Below are 23,207 nucleotides of genomic sequence, written 5' to 3' on the forward strand. Positions count from 1 at the left end.
CAGATGGCTTGAACGACTTCATCAGAGCCTCACAGGGGAATGTATTTCCTAACCAAGTAGCCTTTCTGTGCTGCAGCTCCACTTTTATCCCAGAATGGTGAGTGAAATGGAGAATGCTCCCAAAGCAACGCACTGCTCTTGGGTTCGAGGTAAGAGATAAAAGCTGGTAAGCAGCATGAACAGCACTTGAGCTATCATGGCACAGTGGAAATCGCACTTCTCTGTAAATAATCACAGTTTGGGAACACTGACATAAATCCTACTCACTCTGAAAAAGAGAGAGTAAAGCTTTGTTGAAGAATTCTTGTCCCAGGTGCTCAGACACTACTGGGATGGAACCCTCGTAAGCATTTTGACAGAAAAAAAGACTAGAGATCAGACCGGCAGAGGGAAAATAACCATTTACAAAATATTTTTTGCCAACTTTTCTACATGTTAAATAGTTTTGTTTCTTCATCTGTGGTTGTAAGTGCAATTAATTGTACAGCATTAATTAGCTCTTTTTCTTTCATTTGGATTATTAGTGAAATAAATTAACACAAAAAATAAAAATAAAAAACCAAGGAAAATATTGGTTCCTGGTTAAAGAGAATCAAAATGGGACAAATAATTAGATTCAACAGACTACAAAGTTATTTTCAAGTCAAGTAGTAATCATACAGACTCTGTTCCCTATGTTCAAAACAATGAGTACAGCCTTTTGAGAATTTAGATGCTGTTTTATCATATGTATCATCACGTCAAAGTTGTTTTCATTTCAAAATGTTTGAAATGGAACAATGAATAGTTGTTTTTTTCATAATATTTGAGTTGTTTTTTTTAATTCTCACCATTTATATTGCAAATGTTAATGAACTAGTTCTAGACGTTTTGTTTACTAAAAATTGGTTTTTGGTAAATGAGAAATATTGATAATTGTTTTGATAAAAATTGCAAAAAAATAAAAGGCCAGCTCTTGTGTGGGAAAAAATTGACAGTATTTTATTAAATGTTATTTCTGAAAACAGGCCATTTTCCAATAAAACATGTTTTTGTTTGAAAAATGTTGGCTACCTGTAATCTGCATCCGCATTTTATTTTATACAGATATAGTGTATGTCAAGAGTCTCAGTATTTCTTTCTTCCAGCAGAGGTCTACCTTTCCTTAGTAAAACCCAGAAAGATTTTCAGACTATAACTACCTAAATACACACACAGAGCTACCAATTCCCTCAAATGATTTTTTGCTTTGATGTAATAAAATACAGGTTTGGCGAACAGTATATGACAAGGACTGAAAACCAAACAAGCATGATAATAACTGATAATAGCTTTGAGGATCTGTGAAACCCATGACCACAGAGAACTTAAGGCTTGAATTTAAGATGGGCTGTGGCTCTGCTGTCTGAACTCATTGATTGGGATGTGGGGCTGTCATCTTCATATGAATTATTAATATTGCCTAGGTATCCCAGTCAGAGATCAGGACCTCATTGTGCAAGGTGCTGTACAAACAAAGGACAAAAAGACCGTCCTTGCCCCAAACAGCTTATACTCCCTCCTGATAATGGAATGTGTCGCATAACCCATGGATCTTGATTCATCCCCTAACCAGACCCTCCAGTCGTAAATACCTTGCATTCCCAAACCCCACCTGTAATCCTATTGATGTATTTCCTCCAAATTCCCCTTCTGCTGCCTTCCCCCGACTCCAAATTCTGATAGTCCCTGCTCTTTGCACCTGGTTGTACAGCACCTAACATAATGGGGTCCTGATCTCCTTTGAGGCTCCCAGATGCCCCTACAATACAAATAATGATGGTCTCCACTGAACACAGCCAGGGTAGCTTTGTTTTGATCACTGTCAGAGCAGCACATGATAGGTGGTTGGTTAGTTAGTGATTTCCCACTGATGACTTTCCTTAGTGATTAGTTGTGATGGCAGACCTGGAAATCAGCTGGTTCCTTTGCATGGGCTGGAGAGCATTGAATGTGATAGATAGTTTTCCAGTTAAGTAAGTTACAGTAAAAGTACCCAAGATCTGGAGTAGAAATTGCAGTAGTGATACCTAGTGGTATAACAAAACAATGTGGTTCCTACTTAGTTTTTAAAAATGCCAGATGATCTCAGTAGTAAGTACTGTTAAAACTGCTTCCCCCCGACCTTCTAATTCAATGCTAAAGAAATCAGTGCAGTGTAATAAATCAACCCAGCTATTATTACATTAGGAAGGGATCCATATTTTGGAAGTCTACATTAACACCTAATTAAAATGTTCTGAAGGCAAATGTATTGTCTGACTTATTTCTAGTCCATTTAACTGATGATGACTTATGTTCAACCTATGTTATAAGATTACACTTAGAATGGACCCTTATGTGGATAACCAGGACAATGCAAGAAGAGCAGAATCAGGCATACTCTTGGCAGGTCTATGAGATCAGATGCATGTAGCATGGTTTCAAAAGGCCCGAATCTGGGATATCCAGGAGGAGATGGGAACCTCTGTTATCTGACCTGCCAGGTTAATTTTGAGGAGACTTAATCTGATGAGCCACAGAATTGGTTAAAAGTGCACAGGCTCTGTGCAACAATGATAAGTAGCCCATGATTCACAGAAGCAATGCAGAGAGTACAATGCCAGATTACCTGCAGTTTGGCTTTGAGGTTGTCTCTGGTTAGACCAAAGGCACTGATGGCCATGCAGATTTAATGATTAAACTCATGGCTGGTGGAATATCAAGAGGATTCTGCTTACATTCAGCAGAGACTTGTGTAAATAGAATTAATAAGTTAACCCATGGAAAACATAGGGAAAAGGAGGACGATCCAAGCATTTAATTCCGGAACTTTGGAAATAAAAAGATGTGTGATGACAAGTTATTCCCCAGAATCAGAAAAAACAGCATTACTTCATGATGATGCAGGACAAGATGAGCAGAATAGGAGATCATAGTTAGGATCCTAAAGGACCTGATTTTCAAAAGTGTTGACCATCCAGCAGCCCCCATTGAAGTCAATGGGTGATCAGTACTTGTAAAATTCAGGCCATTTATTATGGAGCCTAACTGTGGATGTAGGAACCTAATTCTAGGCTCCTGCTTTTTAAAATCTTGGCTGTGATGACTAGGTAAGAAGTCCATTGGAAACTCTGGTGCCTAGTGTCTCATGGGGGAAGTCTCTATGCTATCTTGTAAATACTGTGGTAAAGGCCCTATGTGACTATTTTATCTGCGCCGTCAACCCACTGTAAAACTATAGCACTAGTTAGCAGGCATGCAGAAGGAACCAATATAGAATAACCCTGTATTGATTTATGTTAGTTTTAGGGGTAGATTTGGGAGTTAGTTCAGAACAGATGGGATTGCCCATGGACACTATAAATGGGAAGAAGAGAAAGGGCCCAAGTACAGAAGTCTTAGGGGCAACGAGAAACAGTGAAAGATGGGGATGTTGAGGCAGAAAGAGAAGGAGCAACTATCAGGGACACTACGGTGTAGGCTCAATGTGCATGCAGTAATTATATGTAACAGTCATCTTGACAGCTGCTGAAGAGTTTAAGTGATTAGGCCATAAATGTCACAAATAAGTAATGAATCTAAAAGGATGCTGCTACTACTATGTATTTTAGAAACCAGCTGCAGGTTGGTATCTGGAAAAAGAATGATCCTGGTGTTTCTCGGGCATCTGGTTTAATTGTGCTTAATAAATATATACAACGGAACATTTGCTACCAGATCATATTCACTCTGAATCCACTAGGATTATTACAGCTAGATGATCCTATACCTCACTACTATAGATACCGACAATTTAAGACTTGCAGCAGGAGACATGTAAGGACAGAGCGAATGGTTACCTTGTATGGAAGCAAAGTCTCTGGAGAATGGCTGTGTATGTTTTAGTGAGTGTGTGATACAGCCATATCACAATGGACTAGAGATCTAATACATGCACCTATGCATTCATCTAACAAGCAGGTGCTCCATCTTCCAAGGTTTGCATAATGAAGTCAGTATAAGCTAGTGAGAAATATTTCACATATATCATTAATGGATTTGCTAGGTATTGACTTTTAGGCACAGCACTCAGTGAGCTGACACAAATTACATCAGATTATAGAACCATACATGTGTAGGACTAGAAGGGACTACAAGAAGTCTTCTAGTCCAGCCCCCTGCACTCAAGGAGAACTAAATATTATCTAGTATAATCCTGATGCTTTACAAGCAATGCCAATGGTAAGGTCCTGCTGTATGTTCTGGTTTTTTTTAGTTCAACATATATAAGTTATTTATAGTGTAATGAAGATTCTAGCATATTCTTAATATTTAAGTGAATGGTTAATAATAATATAATAGGAGATATACCAATCTCCTAGAACTGGAAGGGACCTTGAAAGGTCATTGAGTCCAGCCTCCTGCCTTCACTAGCAGGACCAAGTACTGATTTTTGCCCCAGATCCCTAAGTGGCCCCCTCAAGGGTTTAACTTACAACTCTGGTTTGAGTAGGCCAGTACTCAAACCACTGAGCTATCCCTCCCCTGCCATTAAACAGCAACTCATTTTTAACTAGTATTGTATATTGCTCTTCTTCATAGATTTAAAACTGCCTGGCTGTGTGTCATAGATCCTAAATTGCTCAGCAAGAACAGAGATTCATCGTTTAGCTCTACCGGAAGGGGCCTGTGCATTTGGAGCCTCTGAGCTCTGTGCTGACCATTGGGAAGTCCTGAGCAGCCATAGGGCCTTGTACACAAACTTTAAGGAAGAGGCTTAAAATGTTCAATATTTGTAAAAACGAAAAATCCTGCCTGCAGTTTATCAGCATCCCAGGCTAATTCCTATCATGTGCTCTTCTCTCCACTTATCCTTCCACCTTGGCCTCTGGTGATGGCAATGAACGGTCCTTCCAGGAGCTCAGGATTGGGTTGGAAATAGCTCCCCTCAAGGAGTCCTCCTCTAGTCATTGCTGTCTTTGTCTTGGCCTGGGAAAAGTCACTCACTCTGTTCATTCCAGCCTCACCACCCTATCTTTATTGGGGAGGCTCCAGCAGGGAACTGTCCCTTGTATAAAGGATTCACCCCCAAACACATGACTCAATAATTAATATTTTTAAAAATACAATTAGCTTCAGCTTGTCATATTAGGCAAACAACTCTTATTAAGGCATGAGGTTCTAATCTCATCCTGTCATTGCTAAGCAACTCACTGGACATAAGAACAGGGTCCCGCTCCCCCCACACACATCTCTCATTCTTCCCCCACTATGCTGTTCTTGCCTTTTTACAGATTTTACAAGTGATATTTTACCTCAGTATGAACTGAGAGGCAGGACTCTTGGGTCTTATTCATGACTATGGGATTGGTCCTCTGTGAGTTTAGGCAAGTCACTGTTCAGTTTTGTGCTCCAATTGCCCTTCTCACTTGGGAGTTTAGAATGGGAAGTTCCACTAGGCTGGTTTTGGCTGCAGTAGCATCTGCAGGGTGGATGTCCATGTGCAATGGATTTCAGTACAAATAGTCTGCAAAGAAGAAAGTAGCCTACGGGTTTCTAATTAAAATGAACCAGGGAGCCACTAATACACTGGGAAACAGTTTCCAGAGTTTGAATTTCAGGATTCTTGCTCAGAATGCTCAGTTTAAACCTTCCCCTGTGATAAAAACCAGCTCTATAGACCACAGTAGCTGCTGTGCTGGGGTATAAGGTCCTTCGGTATCATCTGGGAAGGATATGACAGCCCTGTTATGCCCCCCACCCCTTAAGGGTCTGTAAAAAGAAAACCCCCACAGCAGCATAAGGTTTGGGAGATTAAATCTCAGCTGGGGGGTCAGAATACCAGCTGAAAGTACTTCCCTGAGCTCAGGCAATCAGATGCAGATGTGACTAGATGGGCTCAAAGGTTTTAAAGGGAGCTTTAGTCACATTATAGTAACTACAGATAGGTGTTTGCTAGCTGGGAGTTGTGATTGGGTGCACTGCAGCTGCCAGAATTGCTGTCTACCTTAGGACAAACTGTTGAGTTGCATGAAGAGTACGTTTCCAGAGACTTTAACAGTTTACATCTGTTAGTTTGAACAAGAACTCTGTGAGTAGACCAGAAACCTCATAGAGGGGTTTATTTTGTCTGATGTGGAACTCCTGTGAACTATCTCTGTAGCACAAACCCTGGCCTTGCCCCATTCCCATCCTGTTAAGCAGATGATGATCTAGAAATCTCTTGGTAGGATTCCATGAAACCATCTCCTTACCTGACCACTAACAATGAACAGAAAGCAAAGGGCCACCAGAACCCAGCCATCTCCTCCTCAGACCCTACTAGAGATTACTCTAGCTGACATGATTTTGAAGATCAGATTTTTAAATAAAAAGAAGAATGTGCTGATGTACAATCCTAGTCCTTTTTCTGCCCTCCCTGATTTCCATGTTGTTGCCTTTATATAGATGAAGACAGAATGTGGCCTATCTAGGATGGTTCACATGCAATGTGTGACTCTTCTGGAATTGGGAAAAAAAGAGTAAGACTTACAATATAAATATTTATCTTTTAAAAAGAGCTCTGCTACTCTGTGGTGTTTACTTTGTTTATCTTTTGTGGTTTGCCATTGCTGTTGAGAGTTTGGTACTATTTTCTGTTTAGAAGACTGAAGGGTTTTGTTTTGTTTTTGTTTTTTGGCTTTCACCTACAAAGCCTCATTCTGGCATAGTTGCTTTTTGTTAAATTCCTTATCTGTGATTAGCTTAGTTAACAAGACAAGTAATGTCAGAGCTCAGCTACTACACTGATGGGTGCCCTAGGAACATTATATTACATAATTAGAGCCTGGTTCCTTTCTCTTACAATGATGTAAATCAGGAATCACTCCACAGATGTCAAGGGTCCTGATTCTTGGTTCTCTTTTGCTTACGTATGCGGCAGGAATGGAAGCAGAGAAAAAAGGTGCTTTTAAGTTACTTTGTACTCCCCATATTCTGGAGCAGTCAGGGTTGCTCAGCCACTGGTGTAAGTTAGAGCAGTATGTGGGTGCTGGGAAGCAGAAACCAGCTGTAACAGAGTGAAGGCCAGCCAGACCCCTCTCCCATCCTCAATACACCCCCTGTATCAGTGGTTGGGAGTAGGGTCAGTACAGAGCCTTTATGCCAGCCTCTGTAGAAGGGGTATATTCAAAGGGTTGTTTCCTCCCCTTTGTGCTGCCATTGTAGCATGGAGGGGGCCTTCTGTGTTAGACTTAGCACAATGGGTATGGTTTTGAGAAAATGTGTATCTTTTCAGAGGCCTGTGAGGTTCTAGTGCTGAGATGAAACAAGGAGAGAACTGGCAACTTTAAATAAGCTTTGCGTTGAGTTGGGGGCCCTGATCTCTTTGAAATGCATGTTTGTAGAAGGTCCAGTGAATGGGCTGAGTTCAAGTATTGGCTTAATGAACTGAGTTGGATCATTGTAGCAGTGGTATAGTAGTATTGTAGGGGGGAGGGATAGCTCTGTGGTTTGAGCATTGGCCTGCTAAACCCATGGTTGTGAGTTCAATCCTTGAGGAGGCCACTTAGAGATCTGGGGCAAAAACTGGTCCTGCTAGTGAAGGCAGGGGGCTGGACTTGATGACCTTTTGAGGTCCCTTCCAGTTCTAGGAGATTGGTATATCTCCAATTATTACCTTTTACCTTTACCTGTAGCACAGCATCAAAGAGCAATCCACCAATCTCTTTGGTATGTCAAATGGAAGAGAGGAAAGCTTCTGTGAAGCAAAGTTTGTTCTAACTAAAACAACTGACTTGGGTCTGATGGCCTGTGTCCAAGGAAGATAGAGGTGCAAGAACCCAGGCCCTCTATTTGTATGACTGCCGAAGAGCCTCCCACAATAGCAGTCCTTGCTCTCCCTGTGCTCTGGCCTCTGCTCCTCACTCAGAATAAGTTGGCAAAAAGGGAGTGGAGAGGGCAGGGTTCAGAGAGAAGGACCAACCTGAATGCAGTAGCGCTCTGCTGCAGCCCAATGAAGGAAGCAGCCTTCCATGTACACAGAGCAGCCAACAGAGAGCAGGGACATGCCTGCCTGAGGTTGTGCCTGCACAATATAGTACCCCTAACAAAGGTCCTGTTTCTACAAACCATGTGCTGAAGCCCATGCCTAATTAGCAAAGCACCTGTGAGCACATGCTGGATAAGATAAGTTTGCTGAATTGGGGACAGAGTACAGAGGAAAAGGGCATTATCCACACCTGAATACCATGTGGAATGTGTAACAACACTATGAGTTACCTTCAGATTGCCAGGGAACGGCAGCATGGAAAATTCTGCACAAATAGACCAAGTTGTCAGGGTAGCACAAGAATATAGGCTAACAAAAAGAAATTGGGGCCAACACTTGTAAAAGTAGAGTTTGAAAATCCCCTGCTTCTTCAAATAAATATTATGCTGTTGTGATGGGATGGATTCTCTCTGTAAGGTGGCTGGATCACCAAGCTGTCAGTAATTAATAAACTCTTCAAATTTAAACAAAACACTCTTCTCTTAGCAACTGTAACTTGAGCCAAAGTTATAAAAAGGTTTCCCATGATATTTAAGCTTCTCTTCAGCTTCCCACTCACCCTTAAGGGGAATGAATTAAAGTAATGTTACCCACAATTCCAGATGGGCACCAAATGACACCTTTTGCATCATGTATGTGCCCACCTTGTATGTGTAGCTGTGTCTGGTTTGTGGAAAGAGGACCCCTTTTCTGCTACTTTTGTTAAATTTACTTGTGTTGCAAATTTCCTTTATTGTTTAAAAATGGGCCTGGGATTAGTGTCTGATCCAAAGCCACTGAAATCCAGGGAAAGTACCCCACTGACTTCAGTGATCAGACCTCCTCTCCCTGCCACCACCCCCACAAGCTTTTGGCCACCTGTAAATAGAAAACAATACAAAATGAGTACAACAATCCTTAAAGGCTGGGATTTTCCAAAGCAGCCTAAGGAAATTAGGAGCCCAAATCATTTTGAAAATCAAAGAGAGATGTATGCCTAACTTCTTATGGCTCCTTTGAAAATCCCAACCTAAATGAACAGACCTGCTGAAATAACTGGAAGTATAAAAATTGTGCTCACCAGACAACCAGATTCAGCCAAATTCTGCATTAACATCCACCAGTGTAAGTGCCAGGGAACTCTATTGATTGCAATGGTGTTACTCTGGATTTACACTGGTGGGGTGGAGGGCAGAATTTGCCCTATGAATTTGAATGAAACCACAAAATTAATGTTTGTTCATGAACTAAAGTAGGATTTGATCCTAATTCTCTGCAAATGAACAGCTGGTAAAAGTAGCCTGGGTACTACATGCTATACCCATAAGCCTCCTATATTCAAACTTCATTTAGAAACTGCACTTCAGTGTTCCTTTTCCTTTCCATTATTCAGCCTTGTTTTCAGTCCTTTTCCCCCCTCACGTTTGCTCTGTAATTTATACATATCTGAGTGCAAAGTAATTTATCCTGGACCCATAAGTGTAAATTCTATTAACATTGGCTTTTGTTTAAATTGTTACTGGGACAATCAGGTTTTCTTGATCTCAGACCAGTTCTAGCTTTGAACACCTTTACGCCTCCTTAGCCTGCTTCAGAGTTTCTTTAGTGCTGTTTACATGGCTAAATAATTACCTAGCAAAGCTAAATCTTATGTATTGCTTCATTCTCCTGTTTAGGTCAGATGTTGCTTTGCTCTTTTCTTTTGCTCTTAGGTGTTCTCATAAAAAGTCAGCCTGGGGTGTGCATGAGCATAACAGCACTTGGGGACCAGTTTAAATAGGGGCTTCCTCAGATGGTTTCCTCAGATGTAGAGGTTCACACTCCCTGGGGTAGGGACTCCCTTTTTGATGTTTGTGTGTAGAGCCTAGCACAACAGGGGGCCTGTAGGTGCTACAGCAATACAAATGAATAGCAGGTAGTTTAAAAATCCAAAGCCGTGGCAGATGTTGGTTTAGAACTGGATTGTCAGTTCCCTGTATTGTTGTATATTCTGAGAAATCCCAATAAGCCTGTCTTACTTTGGGTACCGGCATATCCTTGTGAATCCAGTGCCTTCTAGCATGTACATATGGAGACAGGAGGGGAAAAAAAACCTGTTATGAGGTGAACTATTAGTTTTCTCGTACATACTCTGGTGAGTAGCTGAGACATTTGTTGCTTTAAAAAAAACCCACTTCATAAACACTGTTTGTTTTGACTATTTTTTCAGTTCTGTGAACTAGGCCTCATTCTTACTTCTACAGCCCCCTTGCACTGCTTGGGCAGCATAAAGGGCCTTCAATGTATAATTAAATGTCATTTCCCACCTACTGTATAGCCCTTGTATACTGGCAGAGCAATGTAAAGATGCTTAAATGTAACCACATACCAGAGTGTCTCCATGTGACAGGGTGTAGACCCCACACAGGCACCAGAATTGACTGCACCTAAGGAGGGTCTGGACAGGTGAAGGGGATGGGTTTAAAGGAGGAGACAGAGAAGATAGTGAGCTCCCCCTTGCTGGGAAGGGGCCTGATAGAAGGTGGGAAGAGCAGAGAAATAGGCAGTCTTCTGCTGTGAGGATATTACACTATAGTTGAGGGTCTCCTCTGAAGGAGAGTGGTGGCCAGCTGAGCCCGATTAGGGCTGAAGGTCGTCTTTATATTTCTGCTGGGTGTGCTAAAGCAGGGGTAGTCAATTATTTTTTGTCAATGTCCAAATTTCTTGGTCAAGGTCCAGATTCCCGAGAAAATAATAATTAAAAAACCCAATAATGGCAAAAATAAGTAAATAAAAAGATTTTGGGGCCCATTCAAAAGCATCTGGGGGGTCCAGATTTGGCCTGCAGTGCACCCATTGACTACCCCTGTGTTAAAGGATGCTGAAGGGATCAAATGCTAGAATGTGTCTTGACCAGAGGTCAGGCCACGAAACACAAGAGGGGAAACTGGGACACAGCTACTATCATCCCACATCCACCTACTTGAGAGTGTGATGCAGCTGTAACTCTGCTGCATTCCCCTAGAAAATATTACAAGCTCCAAAACTCCCCCAAGCGTGGATACGTTTATTTCAGTATAAAAGTGCTTGCAACCAGTATTGCTTATCCTATGCCAATACAAGAAACTCTTATACCAATATCACTACATCCACATGGCTTAACAGTATAACTAAATCAGAAAAAGAGCATGCTTCTAACTGACAGTTATATCAGTGTAAATTTAGTGTATACCAGGCTAGTAGTCAAGGTTGGGGAAAATGGAAAAAGATACTGTACATTGGATTGCCTCATGCAGTTTTAAATGGTTTTAGACTTGTGTGACCTCACGTGCAAATTAATTTGGCACAATTTCTTGCTGAAAACCTAACTACTAGATAAATTGTAATCCCCTTGAATACAGCTTACCCTCTTAGGGGTGCTGGAACAATTTGTATAGTGGGGGTGCTGAGAGCCATTGAACCAAACTGTAAATCCTGTATATAATGAAAACCACTTAAAGCCAGGGAGTGCTGCAGCACCGCCCCTCCCCCCCCACACCCATAGTCCCAGCAGCTATGTACCCTCTTTACATCCTGATCCTGACCCCATCAAAGTCAATAGACATTTTGCCAGTGATGTCAGTGGGAGCAGGATTGGGCCCTTAGCATTCTGTATATCTAAAGACTGGCTTATAGTGGTATTTAAGTGATTTAATAAATAGTCTTGAAAATAAAACCTGTGGCAATGGAAAGACTCCTACTGACTTCAATAGTCTCTGGATCAGATCTTGAATGCAGGCTGCTTATTGCAATTAATATGATACTGACAGCCCAACAGGGGCTTCTAATGAATTCTTAAAAGTGTTTGCTTGTATGGACAATAACTTTTCTGCCAATTTTATACAGGGCTTTTGTCTCTTTCTAAATAGACTGCAAGGGACAAGCAGCTGTAAAGGCAACTACCACAAAACAACATTGTGTCTGGTTTGATAAGTGAATTGCAAAAACCTAATTAAGCACCTTTGGTGTATTGTAATTGGTTCTCTGCTATGAATAAGCTTTTCTTGATTATATATCAACCATGTTGTTTGCTGAATACGGATGTTTTACAGAGGAAAGAAGAATGCTGAGGTGGGTGTCTTCTTGTGAAGCATTAGTATAAATGCAAGAGCTAATTATGTGATTTCCGAGAGCATCTTTCTGAATGTTAAATCTAGACATGTTTGTATGCAGTACAGAAGAAAGAGCAGATGCAAGAATACCATGTTTAAGAACAAGACCGTGCGGTTACTAAGAAGCCTTTCATAGATGAAAACGGTAGCCCATACTATTGAATATATTTAATAAGTGGAGCACTGAAGCTTTGCTCCTAAATTAAAAAAACATGGATAGATGAAAATGCACATTGGAGATCCCTAATCTTCATCCCAAATATTCCTTCCCTCTCCTGCATGAAGATGAAGCCTGGGCTCATGTGTGACACAATTAGCAAATGAATAGTGCATCAGATCCACCCTTCCTGGACAAGCTCATTAAACAACCCCCTACATTCAGCTTTAAAGCTGAGGCTTGATAGATCTATATTTTTAGGATAGGCTCACTGTCATTTCTAGCTCGCAGGGACTCCTTCCCAGGAGAGGACTGCAGCTCTGCAAACTCAACCTGGAATTTGAAACGCAAGCTACTTTCTTTCTGGTTAATGCGGGCCCAGAGTCTGCCCCTGGTTAAATGAGTACAATGCCATTGCTTTCAGCAGGGTTGCACTAAAAGTTATAAGTGAGGGCACCATTTGGTCGCTGCAATTGGAACTCAATGAACAATTCCATTGTGAGCCAGAGCACAATCCAGCTCCTACTCGCTTAGCTGTGTTGGCTGTGCCACCTCTAACAGGTACAAACTATTTTATTCCCAGACAGCAGAAATGTTTCAGACTCCACCTAACAAATGGATCTCCATAAAAAGGTGCCATTTTTACACAGCCTCGTCTCACAGTAGAAGCATGTTTTAAGGTTATTCTTCAAATTATAGCAAACAAGACCCCAGGTCACCACTTTAAAAAGCTAGGTTATGCCTGGTCCAGTAAATCCCAAATATGATAAAATAGCTTCAGGTAAAATGATAGGCTCAGTTTGAAGGATTTATCGTACACCATTAAAGGATGTGGCTGGTGTTACACAGCATGTTTATAGCTTGCTTTAAAGTTGTTTTTACCAATATAAAGAGGGGAAATTGCTACAACCACTGGGATTCAGATAGGTGCAGCGAACTGTTCAAAGGCAGACAGGTCTCTGCAATTATGTTGCTTATCCTCTTTCTGGGCACATGTGGTGTCAACCCATTTTAATGCTCTCAGAGCAGAGATGGAATCCATCATCAGGAATTAGCTCCTTCCAAGAACCAGCATCAGACAATGTCCTATCACCACACTGGCTGTGGAGCCAAAGAACCCTGATAGACACACACCCTTCATGGGGTTGGACAAAGCTGATCAGTTAGTGTGTCATCATGTCGATGTTTCAGTTTTTCAGTTAACATTTTAAACAATTTCCAGTTTTGGCCAAAAAAAATGGGGAGGGGGGAGGGAAATCTGAAAAAAATAATTGAAATGTTTTTCTGCTCTTTTACCATCTATAGAGCTGGTTTAAGTATCTGAAATGTTAACATATCAGTGAGAACTTCGATCAAAATTTAAATGGAAAAAAGATGGGGAGAAAATCATGCTGCTTCTTCAACCATTCTGCTCACAGCCCTGAGGCTGGAGACCAATCTGACCAGATTCCATCCTAAACCTTCCGAGCAATGACTAGCAAGACTGCCCAACTGGCAAGAGAAGTCCAGACCTACCAGGGCTGGAAGAATCTTTCATCCTCCAGCCCAAGGTAAAAATTCCATTCTTACTCATAGACTTTAAGGCCAGAGGGGATCATTGTGCTCATCTAGTTTGACCTGCACATCGCAGAACACAAACCCTCACCCACCCACTCCAGCAAGTGCCTCATGCTGCAAAGGAAGGAGAAAAAACCCCAGGATCCCTACCAATCTGCACCTGAGCCCGGGCTAAAGAAACAGACGGCCCTCCTGGGATGGATGACTCCTGTAAGCTTCTAAAGCAGATCAGAATGGCAGAAGAAACTCCCGCTGGGGGGCGGATAATTGCTGGATCTACTTGGATCCGGCCAGACTCTGATATGTGTTCTGGCCCCTGCTACAAAGTTGTACCCTCAAAATGGAGAATCTGCTCCTAAATCCGAGTACGAGTGATCAGTTTGGGGTGGGGGTGGGGGTTAAAAAAAACAACCAACAAACCGAAAAAGCTGTTGGAGCCCGCAGGCTCCAGGTGCTGTATGTACGTGTTGGTGCTGCTACTCCCTCGCTTTGCAACGCGCGTCTAGGTTCTTGAGTGCACTCCTAACTGCTAAATATGGTTTCTCTGTTTAGACAGTGAAATGTTGCAGGATCAGGATGAAAAAGTGTCTTCATCGAGCAGTGTCCACAGACCAGACCAGCAGTTTTCCAATGAGATTTGCCACTGCAGCAAGTTGCACTACAGACTTTTCCCCTGAAGGAAGAGCAGTTTCACTTGTGTTTTTTCGAGCGTATACTTTGGAGCCAACAACTGCCAGGGAGGAGCCAGATCCAGCCAAGGGCCGGATCTGGATTTTTGCAATGTTAATGTGCGGGGATGTGTCAGGGTCTTAGAACTGGCGGCAAGGGAGGAAGCTAGACTGGCTCTATTTAGACAGTAGAAAGTGAGGGCTCGGAACCGAAACGCGGCAGCGTCCCTGCTGCTGGATCTGCTTTTCTTTAGCAGCCCTCCTGCTCCGGGACGCGTGGGGGCGAGGCTGGAGTTCCCCGGCGCAGCAGAAGCTGCCGGACCCGATCTCTGGTTCTGACTGTTCAATATCAGGGCTGGCTAGATCCAGCGTGACTTTCCGCCAAAGCTCCCCGCCTACCCCCTGCCGCCCTGAGACACTGACCCCTGGGCTGAAAAGGGAACTGGGCGGCACCTCCTCCAGTGTTTCTCCTGGCTCCCTAGTGGAGGAGGAGGGCCCGTGATTTCACCAGGAAACAGGAGGGGGGAGACTGCTGCTGGGAGCCACAGGGACTGAGTCACCGAGGCGCAGAGGCGAGCGGTGCAGCAGCGGGAGTGACCGCCGGGGCGGAGGTGCAGGAGGATCCGCCGCTGCCCGGGCGTGCGCGCCGGGCTGGCGCTTCCCTGGAGCCCGGGTTGGGGCGCGCAGCGGGGGGACAGGGAGAGCCGCTCCTCCGCCCGGGCGCCGGGAGCATGGAGGAGGCAGGCGGGCGCCTGGATGCGCGGTACGAGCGCCTGGCGCTGGACACGGCGCTCAGCACCCTGCTGGCCGTGCTGCTGTACGTGGCGGTGAAGGTGAGTGTGGACGGGCTCCGCCACTGGAGGGCGAGGGTCTCGGTGCTGATCGTGGGGGCTGGCCCCGTGGGGCTGACGGCCGCGCTGGTCGCTGTCCGCTCGGGCAAGGTGCTGAAGCTGACGCTGCTGGACGAGCGCTCCCGGGCAGCGCTGCTCTGCAGACCCCAGCAGATCGCCCTGCAGCCGCGCAGCGTCCGCTTCCTGCTGGCCCTCGGGGTGGATTTCGACAACATGGAGGGCTGCTGGGACAACGAGCACTTCTTCACCCGCGTCGGCGTCTTCCAGGAGCACCTGCTGAGCATCCTGGAGCAGCAGAAGTACAGGCAGGAGATCCGGATCCTGCTGGGCACCAAGGCAAGTACCCGGCTCCCTGCAGTCCGCGCTGCAGCTGCAGGGACGCGCCGAGTTGCACTGGCTCTGCCCGGGGACTAACTTCGGCTGGCAACTTACACCCGCTCCCCGCCGGCTCCTCAGAAGGGGGAGGGGGGGGGCTAGGCCTGACCCACTAGTCTCACTGGGAGCTGTTTTGCCAATGACTGAGCCCGTGAGGGCTGGTGAGTAAACTCGTCCCTGCCGGCTCCTCCACCCCCCGCCAACTTGCTTCAGAGAGGGCCCGATCCCACTGAATTCGGTGGGGGGCGGGCAGCACCTCGCCGGACTGGGCCCACTGCTCAGGGGAGAGACCTCCCCTGGAGTGCTGGGTCCCCGTCCTTGGGAAGGGGCTGTGCAGGCAGCAGTCCCCCTGCTAAGGCGGGAACGGGAGGGAGGGAGCATCAGCAATTTGTCTCCCTTATCAGAGCAAAGCGCATGGGAAGGAAAAAGGTAGAAAGAGGAACGATGTTCTGGGTGTGGAGAGTGCTACCTTCCTTTCACTGACGTGTGGGACGACTTCTCTGGAAAAGCTCGTTGGGAAATGGTTCTGTCTCCTGTGCACACATTTTTTGGGGGAAAACAATATTTTTGCAATGTTTTGAGGTTTTCATAATTTTATTTTCAAAAATTGTTGGTTTCCAAATATTTGGGGCGGGGTCAGAGGTTGCTTGGGTTTGGGGAGGACCTGTTTTTGACAATCACTCCCTGCAAATATTTTGTTAAAAATTGACTTTCGATGGAATTTCTACTTTAGTTGACACCCTTTTTGTCATTTAAAAACTTTTGACTTACTCTAGTAAGCTTCTGGGGTGGGGGAGAGAGTTAGGGACACCAGGACTTCGGAGTCCCCAGGAAGAGAAGGGGAAAATAAACATTGTTGGCAGGATATGCTTACAACTAGCACTATCCAGCAGGCACCCTGCATTTTGGAGGATTAACTTATTTTAAAGTAGGACTTTTTATCTTTTGACTTACTGTTGTGTAACTGAGACCAGGGCCACCTTGTGTTAACTGCTCTACATAGAAGGGAAGGGATCTCAGGAGGTCATCTAGTCCAACCCATGCTCAAAGCAGGACCAACCCAAACTAAATCATCCCAGCCAGGGCTTTGTCAAGCCCAGCCTTAAAAACCTCTAAGGATGGAGATTCCACCACCTCCCTAGATAACCCATTCCAGTGCTTCACTACCCTCCTAATGGAGGAGTGTTTCCTAATATCTAACCTACACTTCCCCCACTGCAACTTGAGACCATTGCTCCTTGTTCTGTCATCTGCCACCATTGAGAACAACCAAGCTCCATCCTCTTTGAAACCCCCCTTCAGGTAGTTGAAGGCTGCTAATCCTTCCTTCTGTAGTGGGGGGCCGAAAACTGGACTCAATACTCCAGATGTGGCCTCATGAATGCCGAATAGAGGGGAATAATCACTTCCCTTGATCTGCTGGCAATGCTCCCACTAATGCAGCCCAATATGCCATTAGCCTTCTTGGCAACAAGGGCACACTGCTGACTCATATCCAGCTTCTCATCCACTGTAATCCCCAGGTCCTTTTCTGCAGAACTGCTGCTTAGCCAGTCGGTCCCCAGCCTGTAGCAGCACATGGGATTCTTCCTTCCTAAGTGCAAGACTCTGCACTTGTCCTTGCTGAACCTCATCAGATTTCTTTTGACCCAATCCTCCAATTTATCTAGGTCACCCTGGACCCTATCCCTACCCTCCAGCGTATCTACCTCTCCCCCCAGCTTAGTGTCATCTGAAAACTTGCCAAGGGTGCAATCCATCCCATCATCCAGATATAGTTACAGGGTTTCTGCCCCAGTGATCTTACAACAGAAACAGACAAAGGAAAGATGATTATCCCTATTTTACAGATGAGGAACTGGGCCACAGAAAGATTAGTGAGCTGATGAGATCACACATGGAGTTTGTGACAGAGCAGGGAATAGAAACCTACATCTTGTGGATCCCAGTCACAGCCTTAACCATCAGACCATCCTTAGTGCTAGACCTATAGTGTTTGACCAGAACTGCAGTTAATAGACAGTAACTTGGAATCTGAAACTTGTTCTGTATCTTCTTTGGTAGGGTGAAAATAGGTTGACATAATTTATTTTATTACACACAATCTTTATTTTTACTATTATGTTATTTTTAGATTCCAGCAGCATATGTTTTCTTGATTCCAGTGTAATGAGTCAGATGACATGTTAAGGGTTACATTGACACACTGCCATTTTATATTTACTTCAGCATGTATGAAATAATTAAGTTAGTGTACATTACAGGATTAGTTTAGCCAGTAATGAGTTGTTGTTGAACAGATCTATAAATCTAACATGCTGTTAAACTAATTACCATCTTATATATTTAGTAGGGTAATCTGTCTCAGCCAGCTAAAGTAAACAGAGTGAAATATATCAAGATTGAAGGCACTAAACAAACTGTAGCCAGCATCTAATTAAGCAGGGAACAGATATGCTGAAGGGTGACCTCAGAAGGTTCAATTTGGATGTGAGCATAATTTAGAAAGATTGTCCAGATTTAACAATGGAACTAGCTTTGGTTTAATCTATCCTTCCCAATTGAGGATTAAGATATTCAGCTCCAGGGACCTAAATTCAAACAAGCTTGGTCTCCTCTCTTCTCCCCAGTGGACAAATAAAACTAAACACATGCACAGCCCACCACATACACTAGCAGGATTCAAGCATTAAGACATCTGTGCTGAAAGTGAGTCCTGGACATGAAATAGCAGGGAGTGCTTATGCAATTCTAATGCATTGACAGAGCTATGTGGGGAATCATAGAACTGGAAGAGACCTTGAGAGGTCATCTAGTCCAGTCCCCAGCACTCAGTGCAGGACTAAGTATTATCTAGATCATCTCTGACAGGTGTTTGTCCAACCTGCTCTTAAAAATCCCCAATGATGGAGATTCCACAACCTCCCTAGGCAATTTATTCCAGTGCTCTACCATTCTGAAAGTTAGGAAGTTTTTCCTAATGTCCAACCTAAATTGCCCTTGCTGCAATTTAAGCCCATTGCTTTTTGTTCTATCCTTGGAGGTTAAGAACAACAATTTTTCTCCCTCATCCTTGTAACAAGTTTTTATGTACTTTAAAATTATCATGTCCCTTCTCAGTCTTCTCTTCTCCAGACTAAACAAACCCAATGTTTTCAATCTTCCCTCATAGGTCATGTTTTCTAGACCTTTAATAATTTTTGTTGCTCTTCTCTGGACTTTCTCCAATTTGTCCACATCTTTCCTGAAATGTGGCGCCCAGAACTGGACACAATACTCCAGTTGAGGCCTAATCAGCGTGGAGTAGAGCAGAAGAATTACTTCTTGTGTCTTGCTTACAATACTCCTGCTAATGCATCCCAGAATAATGTTCGCTTTTTTGCAACAGTGTTACACTGTTGACTCATGTTTAGCTTGTGATCCACTATGACCCCCAAATCCCTTTCTGCAGTACTTTTTCCCAGGCAGTCATTTCCCATTTTGTATGTGTGCAACTGATTGTTCCTTCCTAAGTGAAGTACTATGCATTTGTCTTTATTGAATTTCATCTTATTTACTTCAGACCATTTCTCCAGTTTATCCAGATAATTTTGAATTTTAATCCTATCCTCCAAAGCACTTGCCACCCCTCCCAGCTTGGAATCTTCCACAAACTTTATAAGTGTACTCTCTGTGACATTATCTAAATCATTGATGAAGATATTGAACAGAACTGGAATGCTTGCATCGCACTAGCCTATACAATATTTGCCTATACTCTTATTAGTCCCTTACTAAGGCCTTAATCAAGCAGAGTATTGAAACATGTGAATAGTACCATTGCATTCGGTAGTTGTTTCTTCATTGGAGACTACTCGTGTGCTTAAACTTAAGCAAATGCCTTGCTGGATCAAGTCCTGTACATTTGATCGTAACCTCATTGAAATCAGTCCAGTCTTTGGATCTGCCCCAATATTCCACTATTCCTATTTTGGAGAAATAATATCCTCCCCATTCTTTTTCAATTACATTGACAGAGATGCAAAATTGTGAGCCAGTTTCAAAACAGCAAGGGAAAGTATTCATTTGACTTCTTTAAACATTGTCATTTAATTTCTTAACTTTTAACTTAATTCTGTGCTTCTTATAGGAACTGAAGTGACAGCTTTGGAAATCGAAATCCTCCTCTAGTTAACCCAGAAGGGGGACAGCATTGGCAATGCAAGCTTCCCTCCATACAGCACTGCATCAGTTCACTTTGAACCTGCCTTGGATGGACCACCTGTAAAGATAAAGGGTGTGACCAGGTAGAAAGGTGCTCCACAAGTCCTAGTGCATGAGGGGTTCCAGACTCCTGTCTGTCACATGGGTCATCAAATGATAGGGATATAAAGATAGAGAAGTAGCTGTGACAGCAGCTAGCTAAGGGGAAGAGTGTGTCTTCCCTTCCCAGCTGACCAAGAGGTTGGACAGGTCTCTGGCCATTGGAACCTACTGTTCAGAGTGGCTTGTTTTTGTTTGGAATCCTTTGTTTAAGAATCAATAAAAGAAAGCCCTGAAGAAAGTGATTGAAACTGCCACTGATGAGGCTATTATTCATCTACACGGGGCTATTTTATTCTCCATGTCCATTCAAGCCTTGGCCTTTATTAGGCTGTAAACAAGGGTGACAATTGTGAAAGTGGCTTTGTGATCTCAATACCTATCCAGGAACTGGGCTTGAGAACAAAATTGTTATCAGATTATGCTAAATTCAACTCAATACTGACCTAGATGTGAATATAGCTCCGGGGTATACATCACATTACCGATCTGTTGTCATCCAGTCCTCACCACAAAACATAGCCTGTAATATTGTTCACTAAAGAGGGATAGTCCAACCCATTAGATGTGTTTATACAATGTATCAAAATATTTTATGTCTGCACAAGGCTTCACTCTGTGACTTTATGAAAACAGAATACATATTGAAAAGAAAATTGGTCCAATCTTGGCTGGTATAAATCCATGTAGTTCCATTGAAGTTGTCAGAGCTATGCACCAGCTGAGGCTGTGACTCAGTATTGCATACTCTTTGATTTTAAGAACTACATATTAACAAACAAGAAGACTCTCTCAATATTGGCTGTTTGTCGGACATGGGATAATTTCCAGCTAATAGGGACAAATTTAAGCATGAATAATGTTCCATTTCTTGTAGTATAATAGATGAGCTTGATTTCAAACAGGACATTTTCCAAATGATAGGCCTGATCCTGTCTGGTACTGAGCAAATGCAACTCCCATTGAAATCAATGCCTCTCAGTCAGGTCCTAATGTGTTGCTAGAATTCACAATTTCTTTGGAGACCTGGTTTAAGGAGTACCTCCGGCTGCCAGATGAGGTAGCTATCAAAAAGGGCATGACACTTATGTACTGAGGGGTGCAGGCACACTAAATCATTCTCCAATATCAACTAGTAGTTGATCTATAGAGTGGAATAAGCAGCAGTGCCAGAAGAAATTATTTGTTCTGAACACCAAATGTACATGTATGATGCACATGTATTTTTAAAGTATAAAGGGTAGCCTACCGGGAAAGGGAGGCTGGGAAAGTAAACACTTCCTTGGAATACTTCCTTGATTAGAAGAGTGAGGTAAGGCCTCCATGTGTTTTTGTTTTTACATGCCATGGTAGACTGGCTCCAGCCTACCTCAAGGACCTTTCCTTTCTTCACATCCTTCCCCTTCTTTTAATCTAGTCCTGAGTTCCTCAACCATTCCTCTGCACAATCTGGCCTCTTTTGAACCAAGAGTCTTCTCTTTTGCAATTCCTTTTGTCTCAAATAGCCTCTCTGTACCATTGACTCCATCTCACTGAAACTCTCAGATTGGGGGACCCCAACCTCTTGTCTCTTGTACATCTCTCCCTCGCTGTAGAGCCTTCTGGCATTTGTATGGAAAAAAAGGGCATACACAGGTACAATAGTGATATGTAACAAACCCTGGCCACAGACACATGCAGGGAAGAACCCAGGCCCTTTAGCATCAAACAAGGTCTCTACCTCTTGAACAAAAGGAGAAGACCTTTAGGTGTGACAAAGAAACACCTGGGTTGGGAGGCTGGTGCATTACACTTGCTCAGTTGGTTTTGGCAGCTAACTACTATTGCTGTAAAATTTCTTCATGATGCAATTCAGCACATAGACAAAATTATAGCTAAGAAATTTTATAGTCTGAAATATTCCAGCATGTATTTAGATTGATCTTGCAGTCTTGCTCATTTTATACTATTAGTTTTTTGGACAGGAACATGGCCAGTGACTACAGCACTGAAGTGGGATCAGTGACAGCTCCAGGCACCAGTGCTTCAAGCGCGTGCCTGGGGCCGCAAGCCATGGGGGGTGCCCTGCTGGTCCCTGCGAGGGCGGCAGTCAGGCAGCCTTCGGCGGCGCACCTGCAGGAGGTCCGCCGGTCCCGCGGATTTGGCAGCAACTCAGCGACGGAAACGCAGAATCCGTGGGACCCGGGACCTCCCACAGGCACGCTGCCGAAGGCAGCCTGCCTGCCATGCTTGGGGTGGCAAAATACATAGAGCCGCCCCTGAGTGGGATCCAACACCACCTATAGTCTATTCTTGGCTTTGCCAGTGACCTGTTATGTGATTTGGGGCAAGCCACTTTCCCTCTCTGAGTCTCTCACTGTGTTTGTATAGTGGCTAGCACAATGGGGCCTCTAGGCACTTCCATATACTGTCGTTTCTAATAATATGTTTAGAATTTTTTATCTTTATTAGGGTGGTAGAGAAGTAGAAGGAAGAAAAGCAAACTTCCAGCTCTGATGCAAATTCATATGTATCATGCATGAGGTTAAGATTTTGTCACGGTTGTTTTTAGTAAAAATCACGGACAGGTTGCAGGCAATAAAAAAAAAATTTGCAGAAGCCCACAACATGTCCGTGATTTAGTAAAAATAACAGTGGGGAGGAGGGAGGGCTGACTGCCAAGGAGATGGAAGCCTGAGGGCCCCCCCCGGGGGGGGAGGGGCACTAGCCCCCACCACAGCCGTTGCGGTGGGGTCTAATGCTGAAGAAGTCGCGGAGGTTTGTTAAAGTCATGAAACCTGTGACCTCCGTGACTAAATCGTATCCTTAATCACGCACAGTGCAACAAAGGTAGAAATTGAGAGTAAAATGTTGCTTCATAATTCAGAGCAGAAACCAAGCTAATGGGAAAATTTAAGGTTATATAAGCAATAATGCCATAGTAGCAGTAATAGTGCTAGGCAATAAATGTCTCCAACTCATAAAAACCAAAGATGCAGGCTCAAATTTTACGATCTTCTGAGATGTTTATTCATGGATGACTGGCTCTGTTTCTCTAGAGTTTTATTTGACCACTTTCATAGTTAATATAAATAGAACATTTTAAATGTGAGCTTTATGGTGAACAAAAGGTCAAACATGGCAAATGCAAAGATAAGACCACTGGTTTAATAACCAAAAACAGTAAAGCAAACAAGGATT

The 23,207-nt window shown here is 43.5% G+C and overlaps 1 protein-coding gene across 6 annotated transcripts in view; it reads left to right on the top strand.

Moving 5' to 3' along the window:
* Positions 1-23,207, top strand: part of LOC123349425 — a 55,429-nt gene continuing 32,222 nt past the window's right edge. The window contains exons 1-2 of one of the 6 annotated variants that reach the window (XM_044987483.1): positions 5,933-6,070; positions 6,427-6,500. In XM_044987483.1, coding sequence (XP_044843418.1) covers positions 6,468-6,500 — 33 coding nt within the window. In that variant the 5' untranslated portion in view covers positions 5,933-6,070; positions 6,427-6,467. The other 5 variants (XM_044987485.1, XM_044987482.1, XM_044987484.1 and 2 more) reach the window with 5 other exon arrangements.

The sequence above is a fragment of the Mauremys mutica genome, chromosome 14 (assembly GCF_020497125.1).
Source record: "Mauremys mutica isolate MM-2020 ecotype Southern chromosome 14, ASM2049712v1, whole genome shotgun sequence".
NCBI classification, from domain to species: Eukaryota; Metazoa; Chordata; order Testudines; family Geoemydidae; genus Mauremys; species Mauremys mutica.